Source organism: Rhinolophus sinicus, linkage group LG09 (genome assembly GCF_036562045.2).
Source record: "Rhinolophus sinicus isolate RSC01 linkage group LG09, ASM3656204v1, whole genome shotgun sequence".
NCBI classification, from domain to species: domain Eukaryota; kingdom Metazoa; phylum Chordata; class Mammalia; order Chiroptera; family Rhinolophidae; genus Rhinolophus; species Rhinolophus sinicus.
In genome coordinates this window covers 103,543,623-103,562,505 of record NC_133758.1, presented here as the reverse complement: position 1 = coordinate 103,562,505, position 18,883 = coordinate 103,543,623, and the positions used below count along the sequence as shown (strand labels likewise).

The window sequence follows — 18,883 nt, the reverse complement described above, 5'->3', positions numbered from 1 at the left end:
CAGACGGTTAGGTTTCTGTCAAGAAGGGAGAAATAATGACGGCAGCTATTATACTTTTACTGAATGTGAAGTGCTTGGCGGCGCAATGAAATCCATAAAATGGTGAGTCGTGATCACCGCAAACCAGTCAGCCCGGAAGCCAGTGACGGAGCTGCAGTTTATTTGTGGCCGGCAGCTGATGCTCTTCCTCCAGTAGCACTGGTGCGGGGCCTCTCCTGATGTGTGGGCACCAAGTGCCTAATTTCGTTTTAAGAACTCGAGGCTTTCATGGATGTTCTGAAGGTTGCCCAAGGAAACATCTCATCTGAAAAAGATGTTTTAGGCCTGGTGGACGTCTGTCTGGAAGTCCTGCTCCCCTGTCAGTTATCAGAGCCTGCATTCTAGAAAAAGGGGAGACTCTTGCTTGAGGTGCTTCCAGATGGTCTTTTTGCCACGGAGAGGGCACCATTTAGAAGCTTCTGGAAATCCACTCACCACTCACAATTTGAGGGTATGTGAACGTAAGTCTAGTATAGGCAATGGAATGTGCTGAAACAAAGTGAAAAAACAATATTTCGAACCTTGCTTTGCCAATAGAATGCAAACATTCTTGATTCTTTGTGAAACAGTATTACAAGATGCAGTTTGTGTGACTGTCAGTGGCCAAATACCATTTATTTGAGCATCAGAAATGTAGAACTTTGTATGAAGTACTTGCTTCCCCTTCCCCAAAGAGATATTCGAGTGTAAAGAAGAAAAGAGTAATACAAATTGTTAGTGTGTGTGGATGGGAGGGGTAGACGGGAGGGGCGTGTGTTTACCTAACACACACTGATAAAGGACAAATAAATAAAAGTTGAGGTCGCGTAGGGAGGTAGTATTTAAAATATTTATATAATTTGGAAACAAAGAAAAGCTTTAGAGGATGGTTTGTGGAAATACTGTTAGATTGGGCATCAGTTACAGGAATAAAGGTAAAAGTGGAAGATATAAAAATATTTATTGGCCTCTTAGCTCTTTTCCCCTTTCTACACACATTTTAAACTCAGAACGGTGCTCTTTGCTTTCAAAATAATATACCTTCTGTAGCCATGCACCAGATGTCTCTATGAAGGAATGGGTTTTAGTGACTCAGGTCCAGGCCCATGTCTCAAAAGCTAAACACCTCAGTCATCTGTCAATTCCCAAACTTGAGGCAAAACTGTTTTGTGGCATTCTTGAGACAATTTCCACACAGACATGTGCAGTCATTGCCTTGTTCTTTCTCATGTTTCTCCCTTCTTTCCGTTTTCATGGTTTTTGTCTCCAACCTTTTGCTTCTTACTTCGTGAAGCATCTAGAAACACCTTGCAGAATTAGTCTATTTGCACACATGACCTGCTCAGCGTTCCGGGATAACACACCTTTTCTCTGGAGAGCATTGTTCCCCTGACTCCTCTCCAGTGAACACAGGTGAAGAGCACAAAGCATACCTCTCAGGAACATGGATGTACTTTGGGGTTCCAGCAAAATGAGATGAGTGTGTGTAAGGGTTGAGTGTGAAAACTGAGCTTCCCTTCAAGTGTGGTTTCCATGTGTTTAGAGAACCGCAGATTGTATTTGTAGACCAGTGATGTACAAACAGGCTCAGTTGTAAGTCGTATCCGTAATTATTGTGGGAGGTAGAGGAAATGCTGAGTGACTAGTATGTGTTCTCAGTTGGCGCTGCCAAAACCTTGAGACCCGACATGATGGAGCCATTCAGAGAATCTTTGTCTCTTGTTTCAGAAGTTGGCTTGCAAGAACCTGCAATGGCAAAGCCCCAGGAAGCAGGATTTGTGAATAGTATGTCCCTGAAATTCTTGGCACAGGAAAAACAATAAAGTGAACGTGAGATTATTAACTTTTAACACACCAAGAATAAAATGGCCACTACTGTCCAGTTTCAGTCTGGGAGCCCAAAACCTTGTAAATTGATGTTTATGCTATCATTTTTGTCCCCTGCCCCTCGCCACTGTGTCTGCCCCTCTGCCCCCATCACCTGTTAATGCACTTTGGAGTTAGTGGGTGTATCTTACATCAACCACGTGCAGTAAACACTTCCTGTGCAAAGGTGCTTGAAACAACATCTGTCATTACATCAAAGGAGGTGTTATTGCCAAGTGCAGCTGGAAGAGTTCTAATAATGAGATGGTTTTAAACGAGGTTATAATGAAATCTGTGTGAAATGTCTGAACGTTTTTCTAAGAAAGCAAAAATGTGCTCAGTTTCTTCCAGTCTTATTATATAAACAGTGTTTTTGCGTACATTTAGCACAATCACTTCTCTGCATGAGAAGCTTGAAAATACATTTCTCATTGTGAAAAGTGCGTTTTTTGTTTTGTTTTGTTTTTGTTTTTTGGTGCTGTGTTAGCGAAGCAACCTTATGGAAGGTTGCTATGGTGTTGAGTTCTGTCTCTTCAGAGGAAAAACGCCTCTGAGGAATGCGGTGTTTGTGGGTTCTGAGAATCAGTATAAGAATTCCTGATCGAGAATCTAGAAAAGTTATAATAAACTCATCATACAATTAAAAAAGAAGAGCTGAACTCCAAAATGTGAATCCAAACCCAGAAACACGTTCAGTGAATAAGAACAATACTCAGTAGATTTTCAAATTGATGGCGCTTTCCAATGGCATCTAATTTGTTCCAGCATCGGAGTGAGCATAATTAACAGAGGCTTTCTTTCTTAGGCCGATTAACCACCAAAAACCATGCCAACATTGTAACTGCAAGCAGTGAAAACCAATATTTATGAGAGGGATTGTGCAAGAGTTTGTGTGACAGATGGACATTTTATCTCTGTTGATGTTTGGAATTCCCTTGAAAAGTAATGCAATATCTTGTTATTTATGAATGAATGAACAAACGATTGTGCTTTGCTGACTGAGTTTTCTTTAAAAAGAGGTATACTAAATTAATCTTTTTCTGTTTAGCCTCTGTTACTTTATATTAGGTAGGCTCATATATTCTGATGCAAAAGCTGAAAAATCATAATTGTGTTTTTATTACAGATACAGATCCACGTGTTTTAGAGAAACAAGAATTACAGCAGCCAACCTATGTCGCCCTCAGTTACATTAATAGGTAAGCCATTTTCAGAATTTATAGCAACCTCGTATATGCCACATGTTTATTTTTTACATGTATCTTAACAGAGTAGAGAAAAATGTTTTCAGTTTTAAAATATTTACAGGAGATTATTGAAAATTAACCTCTATATGGAATTTTGTTTCTCTGATGAGAAAATGTAGGATGCAGTTCTCTGTGCATGTGGCTGAAAACATGACTGATTTATAAGCTCATTCTGGAAGTGTTTTGTATGCAGAGTTAGAATATGCTCTTTTGACTTCATAGGGCAGTTGGGGAAATTAATGGATTTATGTTTGAGTGAAACTTTTAAATCCTGGGGCAAAGAAGTACGTTATGAATTCAGAACATGGTTGGAATATCAGAATACATCAGGATATAACAAATTGAAATAATTTACTATCAGAAAGTTATTTAGTAGCAGCCCATCTCTTAGTAAAAACATTCTCAGCAAGTGACCCCATCTGTGTAGAGTAACGTGAGTTTTTATTGAAACTGAATGTGTGAGCACAGGTTTACAGAACAGTTCGAACTTGATCTATCAAGTCTAAAAGAGGACTTGGTGTTTCAGCCAACTCAAATCATTAAGGAGACAGTGATTTTTGGAGAGAACCTGAAACCAACTTATGTTAAGAAAACACATACACCCAAAGAGAAAAAAAGCAAAGCAAAACTAGTTTTGAATGAGAATGAAAAACTCTCTGCTTGTAATTCAGTGCATGATTTTCTATTGACTGTCCCTTTTTTATATAAGGCAAAGAATGTTTTCAATCTCTTTGTACCAGAGCTAAAGTTCACAGTCTGAGGTGGAATGAATTATCTGTACTGTTTCATTTTCATGCCTTTTTAGAAAACTTTTCTTGTCTGCAAACAGCTTAGGGTTGGAGTTGCCTGGGCCGTTTTAAGCTCATTTACGAAGTATGTTTTTAAAATGATTCACGAACATAAATATCTATTTGCATAGCTATTTTGAATTTCCTACTTATCAGCCTTCCCTGAAAGTGAGAGAAGTCATCTACAGTTTTTCATCACCCTTAAGTTTTAAGCTGTTTTTAAGTAGAACACCTTCGAAATCACATGGGTTACGAATTAAGATCTATATATGTGTGTGTGTGTGTGTATGTATATATATGTATATGTATACACACATGCACACACACACACATGCTTCTCTGGCTTACTCATAAAACCTGTGTTGTTTCCAGTGATTAGCATAGGTGTTGAAAAATTTTTCAATTATTCATTAGAGTTATGTGAATGTTAATTATCCTGCCAGTATTGGGGAATAGGAGGAATAGGCTTATACAGATTAATTGTGGTTATGGAGTGGGGCTTTTTTAATTGTGCGGCTATTGTGTTTCGGGTAAAATATGTCACCTGGGTATATAACAATCTGTGTAATGCTAAGCTTTATTCTAATAAGCATCTATGAGATGTTCACATGTATTCTTCCTGTTTCTATTGTCAGCCATGTTGACAGCAAGAATCTACTAATTACACTAAAGAAGTAAATATTCTGCCAGGTGTGATGTGGGACTACAAAGGAAGTTGAAGAATAGGGACAAGGGCCACGCACACAAAACCACCAGAGAACTTGAGTCAAGTGTGATAGTTGAGCATAAACTGTGCAGTGAGATAGGCCAGCACCCTAGAGAGTCAGGGAGTAATCCGTGGGTGTGAAGTTGCTTCGGCAAGTCTTCTGGGAGAAAATGAGTCAGTTTTTAAAAATAACCTTTTATTATTACAGCCGTGTATAGGCATTATAGAAAATTAGGAAGTATAATCAAATAAAAATGTTTTAAAATTAAAACATCACATTCCCACCACCCAGATATCATTCCTGGTCACACCTTACCACATAGTTTTTTTATATTATTTTTTAAACATACATAATTTTTCACCAAAAGCTTGTACCTACTTTTGCAACCTGCTTTTCAGTCTTTGTTCTCGACGTTTCCATTTCAGTACACCTGAATCTAGTCTAGTACCCAGCTCATATTCAGATTTTCCCAGGTGATCCAAACAAGTCCTTTATTGCAGTCTGTCTCATCCAGTGTCTGAACATCTGGATGTTTTGCCCTTCATTTCTTTTAATCTGACACAGTCCCTTTTATTGACAGTGACTCGTTGAAGAGATGGGCCATTTATCCCACAGAATGCTCCCACTTCGTGGGTTTTCTTTTGGTTGTCTCCTCCAGATGCCATTGGGTGGGTTCCTCTGTCTTCTGTAATTGCTGTAAAGTAGAAGGTAGATCTGGAGACATCATTATACTGGGGTTACCAAAAAAAGGGTACACAACTGGACATTTTGGTCAACGTTGCTCAAGCAGTAGTTCGCTGTAATCAGAAGTGTCTGGACGCTGACAGTAACCACTTTGAGCACCTCTTGTAATTGCAGTAGTCAAATGTGACTTGTATTCATCTTCTGTCATCGGTATATATTGAATATTACAATTTTAATACAGTTTTCCTTTCGTAAAATGTGTACACATTTTTTTTTTTTGGTACCCTCTGTATTTAGAGGCCTGAGAAATGGAGAATTTACCATATCGTGTCCTCGATGATAGAGAAGGACACATATCACAGTGGATCGGTGTTTACTGGTGAGCGTTAGGTCAACAGAAGGACAGTGTATAGAAAGTTGTCTAGGTTTGTAACATCCCTTCTCATTCGGCGTCTCTTTGTGGACAGTGCCATGTTCATCACATAGTACTTACCACATAGTAGACACTCTGGGGATTTGTTGGTCGGTGATAGATAAAAAACCTAGTAAATAAAAGAGAGGGCTGAGCAATGGGCAACGAGCAGCAAGGAGAAGCCAAGTCTGGCCGTAGGGAAAGGTACGCTAGAAGCAGTCTTAGGGCCTTAGATACAGAAGGGAAACATGGAAAATTGTGTGAAGCCAGTACAGATTCAAGAAAAGAGTAATGTGAAAGAAAGTCAACTTGACAGCAATATCCTGACTACAGCAGAAAAGAGCACTATTATAAAAAATAAAGTTGAACAAATAAGAGATTTTTTTTCCCCCTCTTAAACCTCAGGGGGAAATAAAGTCTAATTTTGCTGAGCAGTGAAGACAGGAAAAGAATTAATATTTCTCTGCTCATATATCTATTTATACAACTCTAATGTACTTTTGGGCATCTCAAAATTGAGATGAAACTTTTTTTGGCAATAACATTGACTGAAATCCGCAGAGAGTTAGGGTCTTTAAAATGGAGCTAGCATTTTGGATTATAAAAAAAAAAGAACTGGGTTGAAATTGGAGCCTTTATTTATACCTGTTTTAAATAGCTTCACCCTCTTGAATGTAATGTGTTGAACAAACCTTTAATTCCTTTGAAAGCAGGTCTGTTACAACACCTGAGAAAATTTTAAACTAGAAGTAGTTCAATCAGAATGAGCGAAACGGAATGAATTAGTGAGCGCTGTAGGAACAGGTATGCAGAAAAAAGATGGATATAAATTTTCAGGATGGGAAGTGCTGTTAATTTTGTGCGAGGAACAATGACAAGTCCATGTAATGGGAAATTTAATTCCTTAGTATAATATTTATACATTTGGAAAAAAGTATAATGGGCAAGAAGAAAAGCTAGAAGGTTTTGAATAAAAGAGAAACTATAGAAGAAACAGTAGAAAGCGTGAATATAACATTTTATGCCTTGTGCTGTATGCTAAGCTCTTACATGGCTTATTTCATTTAACCTTCGTAATAACCATATGAAGGACATACTATGATGATCTCTGTTTTACGGGTGCAGAAGTTGGAACTCAGAGAAATCAACTAACGTGTCCTAGGTCCCCGGTGGTATGCCTGTGGAGTACTGGGTTCAAACCTGCACAGTGAGGCTCCAGAATCTGTTTTCCTAATCACTGCACAGCCTCAGTTGTTGGGGTAGCAGAGAGTAAAGTACTAATTTAGAAAAGTAAGGAGAGAATTTGGAAAACTAATGTTGGAAAAATAGGGTAGGACAGGAGGGCAGAGGGAACCCAGAAAGACATAAAAATAAAGAGTAATTACTATGCTGTAGATAATTGGAGGGTAGCAACCTAATAAAATGAAACAGTAGGAGACAGCAGAAGCTAAAAATGCTGTGAGAGAGGTGACCAATAACTCCAAAATGATATGTTGCTCCCAGGAAATGAGTGCGCAAGGAACATCCTAGCATAGCGGGCCTCCGCTGCAGTGGGGAAGGGCGCCTTATGGCATCTTAGATCAGGAGGAAAGGAAAGGCAGAGCACGGTGAGGACACAGGAAACTGTCCTCAACCAAATCTCGCTGGTAGGCAGGTGACAGGTGAGCTGCAAGGTGAAGTCAGGTGAGTCTTCACAAAAAGGTTGATGGGAAGCACTAGGTTAAATCTGGATTTTTCCTTCAGGTTATTGTGATGTAGTTTGGGTAGCTGTCTTGAGGGGACAAGATAGCTTGTTAATAACCTGTGACACCCCAGATACGGGAAACTGAGATCATGTAAAGACATAATCATATATGTGGTCATGACTGTTAATTATACGGTTTTTTTAATACAAAGTATGTTTTTATTAAAATATTATAAATTGAAGTTTCCAAATTAACTTTAATTTTGAAGAATTTGTATGTCATTTTCATATAAGCTGTAAAGTAATATCATGCGTAGGCACAAATTGGTAACTTCTTGCCCTCAAGCCTCGTCATTGACGCCCTAATAAAAATTTAATATTCTTTTATATCTAAATTACAGCTCTATTCAAATTCTCTTTGTAGGACTCCCAGCCCTGCTTGGCATAGTAGTAGTTCAGTTTGACCTCCTCTGAAAATGGATTTTATGTAGCTCAGTGTTTGCTATTAAAGTTAAACAGCAAATTCTAAAATGGGTTTCACAGCATAGTAATTCCAAGGGGTGTTCACCTGTTTCACACACACACACCCATGCACATGTACACGTGTGACTTACTTGCTCACAGAGGGTTCTTTGGTCATTTAAGTTTGGGAAACCCTGAGTTAAATAAAATGGGTTTCCTTCCCACAGGGTTTATCAGCTCCTCTCCTATGCTGATACGCATTTTACGTCTCTAGGAGAGATAATAGAATTCTCATATGTGCCTGATCCCAGGGCACATTTTCCTGAAGCATCTGATGGGACCAGTTCTGCATATACCGGTTGGGGGTTGCTAGAATATACCACTTGCACCTCCATCCTCAACTTCCCCAAGGAACCTGAAGCCGTTTATTCAGGACAGCTTTCTGTTTTTCTGATTTAAATGCAGAATGCGATCTTTTTTCTCATGATCAACTATGGGGGCAAAGGAGGACAAATGTATGCCTTTTTGGGCTACCTGAATCAACTTCTATTCTTGTGCCTCTTTTAAAAAGGATGCATTTACTCCTCACAGTCTGCCCAGACACCTAGCTGGCTTCTATTGAAAATAAAGCTTTTTCCCCCCTTTGCTTAGAAACTGTCACTGTTTATTCCCCCCATCACCAATGTAATTCTCTTTTCCGAGAAGCAGGGCAATGCCATGGCTAAGCGTATGGGAGCCCGAGTCAGCCTGCTGAGGTTTGAATAGCAGAACAGCTCTGCTATTCACGAGCTATGTAAGCAAGTTGGCAAGGCTCAGCCTCTTTTCTCATCAATAATAATAATACTACCTTCCTATTGTATTAAATCAATTTGTGCCTATAAATCATATGTAACAGTGCCTGTGACATAGTAAGTGTTGTCTAAGTAATAGTTCTTTTTATTATTCTTCTGCTCAGGCTAAGTCACCTTTTTCTCTATCAAGTCCGAACTTAGAGAACAGCTGCAAAGCTTTGCTTTGGAGTGTAGCCAGAACAGTTCTCACCAGGAAATAAACTCCATGAGGGCAGAGACATTTTCTGTCTCCCACAACTGTGTCCCCACCCCCAGAACAGTGTCTGGTACATAGTAGACTCTCAATAAATATTTATTGAATGAATGAATGAATGAATGAATGAATGTAAATTTGTGTGAGAAAATGAGAGTGAATAAATGAATGATTCTAGGAACTCTAGGGACACTTCTGTGAGGAACCAGGAGCCTCTACGACCCGTGTGCATTGTGATGAAAATGGAATGTTGTACAACTTTCCTTCAGCATTTATATGGAATTCAGCATAAAAAATATACTATAGGATGGTCATCTTTAGTTCTTCCCCAGTAAACAGCTGGGCTCAGGTAGGAGATAATGGTTTTCAGACTCAGGACAATAGACAGTACGAGCCTGTGATCCCTGAGAGAAAGCAGACTTGGGAGGTGAGTCCTGTGATCGCCTGGCTCCCTCTCTGAGGACAGTTTCCTTACTGCAGTGGAGGGAGCTAGAGCTCAGGCACAGCACTGCAGCCCCACTGAGCTGTGGACCGATAGGTCAGAGTTGGGGCCACTAAAGCTGCTGGAATTTGTAGCACAGGGAGGCTGGAGATGAGGCATCTGTGCAGAAAGGGGCCATCAAGGTTTGTATGAAGTTCCCTCATAGGGCCATGGCTGAGGGGGGGCTGCACCTGTTCATGGTCAGACTGTGAGCCTCACCAAAGAGCAGTGGCTACAGGGGTGAGAAGGAAACAGTGAGACCAGAAGTCACGCAGTGCTGGTAGGCATTGCAGTCCAGCCCAGCCAGTGTGGAAACAACTTGTTAACACCCTCATCTTCCAACCGAGACACTAGTAAGCCCTCAAATTAGAAATAAGGGCTTTGTCCTAGACTGTGGCCTACTCGAGAGACACCCTAACAGCACCTACAACCAAGGCTGCATAGGATCTTCAGAGGAGACAGAGTTTGGAGGGGACTCCTGACAGACTTGAAGGTTTGGAGAAACACTATGGCTTTCCACAGATTTGCCCTAATAAAGTCTAAATCTAGGTCTACACAAGTTCAAAATGAGCAGCCTGAAATTGAACTGCCTGCTAGAACAAAAATCAATAGTCTTGGGGTCAGCCTGGTGGCTCAGGCCCTTGGGAGCTCCGTGTTCCTAACGCCAATGGCTGCCAGTTCGGTTCCCACAAGGGCCAGTGGGCTCTCAACCACAAGGTTGCCGGTTCAACTCCTCGACTCCCACAAGGGATGGTGGGCTCTGCCCTCTGCAATTAAGATTGAACACGGCACCTTGAGCTGAGCTGCCGCTGAGCTCCCAGATGGCTCAGTTGGTTGGAGCGCGTCCTCTCAACCACAAGGTTGCCGGTTCGACCCATCCCCAAGGGATGGTGGGCTGTGCCCCCTGCAACTAGCAACGGCAACTGGACCTGGAGCTGAGCTGTGCCCTCCACAAAACTACAATTGAAAGAACAACTTGACTTAGAAAAAATCCTGGAAGTACACACTGCTCCTCAATAAAGTCTTGTTCCCTACCCCTATAAAATCTTTAGAAAAAAAAATCAATAGTCTTCATAGGAATGAATGTGATAACATAATGTCTAATATACAATAAAAATTACTAGACATGAAAGACACAGGAAAATAGAACCCTTAGACAAGGGGAAAAAACCATCAATAGACACCCTCCCTGAGATGGTCCAGATGTTAGATTTAGGAAACAAAGACTTGAAAGCAGTCCTTATAAATGTGTTCAACAACTGAAAGGAAAAACGTACTAAATAGGAGGTTGTTATGAATGAAAATGAAATTATTCTGGGTGTTTGTTTGTTATTTAAATCCTACTACTAGAATATGAACTGCTTAATGAAAGCTTTCTTCCCCTTTCCCACTTTTTTCCCCATTCCAAAACTTCACCTAATTCCCTCAAACCCTGACTTACTGTTTCAGTTAGGCTCATTTTTGCCAGATTATAGTCTGTCATAGCCTTATAAAAATGCTGTAATTAGCGAAGTGTGCATTAACCTACTTATTTTATATAAACAGGCCTGAAGCATTTGATTTTTTTTTTTTCATCTAAAGGCAGTGTTTTGGTTTTTTTCCCCCCGTGAAAGCACCTGTTTGTGGTCTTCTGAGAGCAGTCATATTTATTACAGTATAAGACATGCTTTTCTATTTCCCTCCTTTGTCCACCAGATCTGAAGGTCTATGTACCCCAGCCCCAGACTGAAGTTAGTGGCCTAATGCATGCCATAAACATGTTGCATGCTGTTAGATCTCAAACACCAGACGTCGTGCTACCTTTTTCTTAGCCTATGTTTTTATGGACATCAGTTGAAACAAAGCTGAGATGGCTGCCTGCCAGATTTTCCTTGTAATATCTCTAACCTGATTTGGCTTGCTCATTGTGTTCTGCAAAAACCATGTACTCTCAAGGGACACTGGGAAGCTGGAAAGAGCCCTTATGTGACATTTTGGCTTCCTCCGACAATTAGCTTGTGCTACTGGCATAAAAGACATGGTAGGAGAGGTGCGTCTTGGCAGTGCTGGGTGACATTCTCTTGTTAGGCCTCTTTGGTATAGCTTACTTCTTTGTCATCTACGGTTTTTCTGTGGGGGGTGGGGAATTGTCTTCACACAGGTTGCTTATACAGCTCAAATCACATGAGGCCATTTTTTGAGTCTTCCCATGTCCACCCATCAGTATTTATGACTCAATTCATTTTATGCATCTTTGAGTTCAATGCTGCATTATATTTTTTCAAAATCTTCAAACTTACTATACAGGTCAGGAGAGAGTCAGTGATACCAAAGCCATCTAGAAATAGACTTAGAATTCCTTTTTCCCCCTGCTTTGTAGAAACTCATTTTCTGGAATCTGCCCTAGTCAAGAACTGCTATACTTTCAATATCTCCAACTGTATCATTTTTCTGTTGCTCAGTCTCCGTGACCTCCTCTTCTGGAGCCATGTTTTCATTGAGACCTTTAGGGTCTTCGCTCTTCTTTCCTGCTTGCCTGTCTCCACATTCGGGCTGGTTGCTGGATATTAACTTGGAATTTACCAATTTAGATGAATTCCTTTGTCCCAATGTCCTTGCCCACTCATTATCTCCAATCTTAGCCTCAGATAACATGTCTCTCTGCTCCGACTAGCTGCTGAGAGGCACTACAGAAAAGCACCTCGCAGTGTGATTGGATCCACCACAAACCACAGCCCTTCCTGTCTCAGCTGGATCCTCAAGCCTGTCCCATAATCCTTCCATCCCAAATGAAAAATCTTGCTAAATTTATCACAGTTTCAAGTATTTCCCATTGTACTCAAGTTCCTAAAGGAATTCCTGATCCGTCATCAGCAAAGGTTCTCAGTTCCTGTACTGAGAAGATAGAGGCTATTTCTGCGTTCAGTCTCGCCTTCCCTCTTTTTCATCTCCAAATTCATCTCGATCTTTCTCCCATGTTCTCTTCATTCTCTCTGCCTTGTTCCAAGCTGGCACCCAGGCCTGTGCTCCACATCTCGTCTCATCTCTGTGGCCTCAAACCCCCTTCTCTGTCTTCATGTGGTCACGTTACCTGATCCTCAGCTCTCGTCTATCCTAAGAATTCCCTGTTCATTTCTGGTTTTCCTTCATAGATAACTATGCCCTCTTCCTTGACGTCTTCCTTCCGCTAGTCCTACCTGCCTTTGACGCCACTGGCCACCTTCTGTTTCTGAACCCTTTCCTCTCTTGTACCCATTAACTTGTTCTGTCCTGGTTCTTCTCCTAACTCTGTGCCACACAAATGGAGGCTTCTGCCTAAGTTTTTATCTCTGGTATGGGGTTCTTCTATCTGTATTCACTCCTTTCCATGAGTTTAGCTATCACCTCTGTGGATGGGACACCCTGACCCCTCATCCCAGTTTTCTTCCAATCCTCATTTCTAACTGCTCACTATCGGTTGGTGTATATGAGTGTGCAGTCTGGGCGTCACTCACCCAGTGCTGAGCCCGTTATTTCACATCCCCTCCAAGATGGCTCCTCCTTTTGGGATTCATGATGTTATTTAGTGGTACCTACCCATTCATTAGGAAGCTTGGAGTTGATTATCTTCTAGCCATCTTTTCCTCGCTCCCATTTCCAAAGAACCAGGCACCAAATCTGTAACGTCTGTATCCTAAACACCTCTTGAATTCTTCTGCTGCTACTGTCCTTAACGTGAGGCTCTGATGTCCTGTTCTGGATTGAACTCACTAATAGCCCTGCCTGCCTCCGTTCTCTCCACTGCAACCCTGACTACCAGCTGCCGTCAGAAGCCTTGTCAAAAGTAGGCTATCAGCACCATGTACAGAAACCTGTGTTTTGTCTTCAGTGTGCTGAGTTCTTCCTCTTTTCTCCTGTGTTTTTCTCTTCTGGCTGTGACAGTTCTGCTCGTCAAGATGGACTTTTAACAATAGTATTTTATGAGGGTTCCCCACCCTCCCAGAATGAATTGTTTAAATATTTGATTAAGTTCCTCTTCCAAAATCATTCAGTATAGTTACACAGCACATTTTGCTGTGACCATTGAATCACATGGAATTTCAATTTGTGTACAAATATATTTAAGATCAATAGCTTCTCTCTTCTCTCCCCACCTCCCCACTAAGCCTCCTACTCCAAAATAACCAATGTTAATGTCATGAGTGGGTGTCCATCTACATTCTTCTTCAGTGCAGGCATATATGTAGAGGTTTGGTTGTTTGTCACATTGTTTTTATTAACATGGGAGAGAGGCTGGGGGCAAGAAAGATACATAATATATGAAATATATATAATATACACCCTTCTCTTTTTGTATTATTTTTTATTTAACATCTCTCTAGGTCAAAGGTAGAGAGAGATCTAACTCACTCTTCTTAATGGCTATGTAAAATTCTAACACATGGACAAGTATGTATAGCAATTCAACTTTTCCACTACTGATTGGTGGACACTCAGCTTGTTTCCAGATTCATTTGCGTGTGTTTGTGGTTTTTGTCGCTAATAACAGTGCTGCAATGTGGATTAATCCCCCTGTTCGTTCTACAAGCCCTTATTTCTTTGCTTGTGTTTCTACATGAGTGGAATCGAAGTCAGATTGCTTCCCTCTCCTGCCAATGGCTTCTCGTCACACTTGGAATAAAAGCCAGTCTCCGTACCTCGGCCAACAGGGCTTTGGCGATCAGGTGCCCTCGCCTCTCCAGCCTCACCCCTCCCTACCCCCCACCACAGCTCCCGCTCCTTGAGCACACCCCGCTCACCCCGCTCCCAGTCTCATCCTCGGTGGCCCCACTGCTGGGGTGCTCTCCCTGTCAGCTTCACGCAGGTCACTTTCTCACTCCCGCGCTTATCTGGTCAGATGTACCTGCACTGCAGGCCTTCCCTGTCCACCAGCAGAAATAGTCCCCTGTCCACCCATCTCTGCGCCCTTCCTCTGCTTCTTGTTCTTTGTGGCGCCCATCACCACGTGAAATCACAATTTGTTTTGTTGTCGAGTGCCCATCTCCCCCCGAGGAATATGAGTTCCATGAGGCAAGCACTTTGTCCATCTTGGTCGTCACTATATCCTCAGCTTCTAGGACAGTGCCTCAGACACCACAGGTGTTCAATCAGTATGTTTGGAGGAAATGCATGCGTAACAATCCCAGTTTTATACGTGTGTTGTGGTGCCCTCCCTTATGTCTTATAGTCATCTTTCGATTTCCTGCCTCTCCACCCCTGACTATACGGCAAGTACTTTGCCTGCGGTGTGGAATGAAATCAGGGGGCTCTTGTGCATAGCGGTGAATTTTAACATAAGGGATGACCTTGGAAATCTCCCCCTCCACCGCCAGCATACACATTTACAAAATGACTCTAGGCGCTGCACCTCTCTTATTTCATTTGGAAATTCAGATCGCTGGCAGTAATCTACTTGATTTATCATTTCCCCCTTATGCGCAGCACCTCGGAGTTAATTAAGAAGGCAATGAATCTTCCCTCCGTAGCTCTGACGCACTCCCATTCGCAGGACACTCTCATATTGCTGAGACTGTTGATTTGAGACTCAAGTTGAAACATTACTTAATTTTCTCACACTGAGGTTCATTATGCTGAGCCTAAAGACTAGTCTTGCCTTTGAAGACCCCTTCACTCGCAAGCTTTAAAATAGCTCCATGTTTTTCAGTTTCTAACTCAGTTGTGCTCATTTCCGCCACCATGGCCAAGACCTTGCCTGTTGGCTCAAAGCAGTGCAGTTAGGTCAGCCCCATGTCCCCACAAAGACCTCTCCACCCTCAGCCCCAGGGCAGACACTCTCTGGTTGTTTCCAGAGATAGCCGTCTGGATTTAGAGAGGACAGCCACATAGCATGTTGTTGTCATCCCAAACAACACACAAGACCCTCCAGCCCAAACAAATGGAGACAGTCAAGTCAGAAGAAAGCATTAACCTCAAATCGTGAAAAGACCAAAGCTAAATTTTCTCAAAATTGCCATATGAAGGAAGAATAAGATGAGTAATACAGATAATTACTTCCCTTTTTTCATCATTTTCAACGCAGATTAGATTCTATTAGTTGAACACCTACTGTGTGCAGGGCATTGGGCAATGCCTTTTAATATGTCATCTAGAGCGGCGCCCGGCTAGCTCAGTCGGTAGAGCATGAGACTCTTAATATGTCATCTATAATGTCACAATGACCCTTCATCACAGCTCTTCTCTCTGTTCTACACCTAAGAAAACGAATTCCCAGGGAGGTTGTAAGAGCATTTAACCTCTTTAGTGCCTGGGATCCCTTTGATGAGCTGGTGAAGCCTAGGGACTGTTTTCCAAGATAATGTTTTTAAATTCATAAGCTAAAATATGTAGAATTACAAGGAAAACCAGCGATGTTAAAAATATAATTGAAAAATAGGAAAATTACAAATTTGTGGTATGGTAACGTGCTTCTTTATTAAGGCCTTAACTAAGAAAGCTTAGGTGTCGGATTAAGAACTTCCATAATTTAAAATTAGTGATGAGTATAAACAATATTTTGAGATCTGTTATAATCGTACTGTGATATTAAAATATCTGCGCAAAGTCATAGATACTGTGAAAATACTGCAATTAGCTCTCTGTATATTCATCTGTGAGAGAAATGCTACATTTCAGTTAGAGGTTAACAAAAGTAAAGATGTATTTATTTTATTTTATTATTATTATTTTCTAATATCCAAGTTCACAGATCTCCTGAATTCTACCCATGGCCCCTTTGGGTCCACAGACCCCACGTTAAGAACACTTCAGATGTCACAGGTATTAAGCAGCTTTGAGAGGTGGGCTCAGTCTCAACTTTATGCAATTCCAAAGTCTTTGCTTTTTCTTGTATGTCATAGAGCCTTCCCTTAGTATTACCTTACTTTCCATAAGAACTTCACATATTTAACACGTCATCACACTGCCCTGTGGAGTAGGTCACGGCAGAAACAAATAATAAAAATCAAAATGTGTATAATAACCCTTTAGATTTTACAAAGAACTTACACAAATACTTCCAAGTAGCCTAGTTTCTTATGCAATCACACATTTTCTCCATTGAGCCACGATTCTGCTATAAAAGATTGCTCTTACCTCATTTTTTACAAGAATCAGAGAAATTCACTGACTTGACCGAGTTCACACAGCTAGTAAATGACAGATTTGGGATTTGAACTCCCCTATCTTTTCGTTGTATATCCGTGTTCTCTCATTCTTCTGGCTTGCCTAGATACTAAGGTTAAAAAGGTGTCGGATGATTCCCTGAAAACCACACAGAATCCGGGTATGTCCAGGATAAGGCCATGTCTCCTAATCTCCAACTCCATTGTCTTGCCTCATACACATTGCCTCTCAAATCCTACAGCTCAGAATGTCCTCACATCTACTTCTTTCATCGGACATGAAAACCATGTGTGGTTACCAGGCTAGAATAATTTAGGTGCTAACTTGTATTTTATGGCATTGTCTCCATTGGCTGATAAAAGCAAACAACACGCGAGGAGGATTCTTCATTCTGCCCTCAGCAGGTTGGTAATTTAGTCTTTGGCCATTGGATTCATGCCAGTCCTGTGCCAGGACTGATGCGAGTCTAGTGCCTTTTCCTTGACATTCCGTTCACTGCACCGTTGCTAAGGCCATTCGACGTGATGTGCGACAGGCGGCAGGATTTGCAGAGACGCCCTCCCCGTGGTTGCCACCTTGTCATCACCAAAATTTCCCCACAGATTGAGATGCCAACGTGGGCCTGTGTAATTTACAGATGGTGGGGCCCAAGTACAATCCATTCTTGCCAACTCCCTCTCTCTCCTAATGAGATCTGACCAGCCAGCAATCAGAGCTGGCTTTTGGAGTTGTCCCCGCCTTTTTGGCCGTGTCTGTGTACGTCTTTTCTTGACTGTGCCTGGCTTAGCCGACTCAATCTTGCATGTCAAGTTGAGGGACAACCAATAGGTGTTCCTCTCAGAAAGCATAGTATCACCTTGGCAAATTGTGGGCTCACCTCTGTATCAGATACTGCCCAAGTTTGCCTTTTGCCCAAATGAAGGTTGACCGAAAAGTCTGCATGGCGTCATCGTCTGTGACACCTGGACTACGAGTGCCATAGTACTCTCTGGCAGTGTGTGTCAACTCCAGGTGTCTCTATATTTGGACTTCCAGGAAAAATGGAATCCGTTGTTGGTACAAATTTAATTTATATTTTCATTTTTGGGGCAGATTCCTTGGGAGCAAATAAGCCGGGAAAGTGCTTAGACTTGTTCTTCACTGTGTCCCTACAAACATTCAATCTTGCTTTTATTGCCCATTTTTATCATTGTGTTCGGCACCAACCAGATTCAGTGATGTGCCGTTCTCTTGGCCAAACAAGTGTGATGAAAAGTTGGTCCTGTATTGCAGTAATCTCTGCTAGACAGCAGCCATATTTTTTTAAACTCAAAGCTAGAATGTGTTCAGTCATAGAGGCACCTTCTACTCTTAGCTCATTTACCTTTAAAAAAAATATATTTCTGGTCTTTGGCACAGATTTCTCTAAGGCTGAGGCGTCAAGGTCTTATTTTCTGGAGTTTTAAAGGGGCACGCACACATTCGTATAATATCAAAGTCAAAGAAATCTTAATTCAAAATTGAAAAACTATTGTAAACCTGTCAATTTCTGATTCTCTAGGTCACACAAAACCTTTGTACTCCCCCAAAGATGTCAAATACAAAAAAACATCAGGTCCTGGCTCTGGAATTCTATCCGATACAAGAGTCTCTTTTGTTTCATCTTCAAAATAACAGCTTTATCTGTGGCTGTCATCTCTCCCATCTGTTGATAAGTTTATTATGTGAACTGTGAATTATGAGACTCGTTCTATTCTGTATGGAATGATACTGCTTATGGCAAAGCAAATTAATCAGGAATTTTAGGTGGTCTTCCACTTAATTTCCATTTGTGTCTGGTTTCTGTTGCTCAACATATGTTTTTGGGATTTCATCCATATCATTGCATGCAGTAGTACATGTTTTTGTTATATAGTATTCCATTATATGGATTACCAAATTTATTTATCCATGCCTCTGTTGATGGTGTCTGTGAACATTCTTGTACCAGGCCTTAATTCCTCTGTGATCTATTACTAGAAGTGGAATCACCGAGGTGTGGTATAGGTGTGTATTTAGCTATAAGAAACAGCCAGGTTTTCAAAGTGGTTGAGCCATACTGCTCTCCTATAGGCAAGGCATGAGACTCCTGGTTGTTTTGCGTACTCACTAACACTTGGTATTGTCAGTCATTTCAATTTTAGTTATTCTGGTGGTTGTATAGTGGTATTTAGAGCAATTTATTTTTGATCCATCGTATCTCTTTATTTTTGCTATATAAAAATGCTCAAATAATAGGACTACAAACTTGAAAGAAATAGTACTTAGATTTCACCAACAAGTAAGATGCTTTTATGTTTCCCTTCAAGTGTTTATCCACACGTATATGTTTAAAAATTATAATAGGGAAATT

At 41.1% G+C, this 18,883-nt stretch overlaps 1 protein-coding gene across 2 annotated transcripts in view; it reads left to right on the top strand.

Moving 5' to 3' along the window:
* The window catches only part of JAZF1 (JAZF zinc finger 1), a 307,297-nt gene that overhangs the window by 169,696 nt on the left and 118,718 nt on the right, over positions 1 to 18,883 (top strand). For both annotated transcript variants that reach the window (XM_074340922.1, XM_019726161.2), the window contains exon 2: positions 3,011 to 3,083. In XM_074340922.1, coding sequence (XP_074197023.1) covers positions 3,011 to 3,083 — 73 coding nt within the window. The remainder of the gene's footprint in view (positions 1 to 3,010; positions 3,084 to 18,883) is intronic.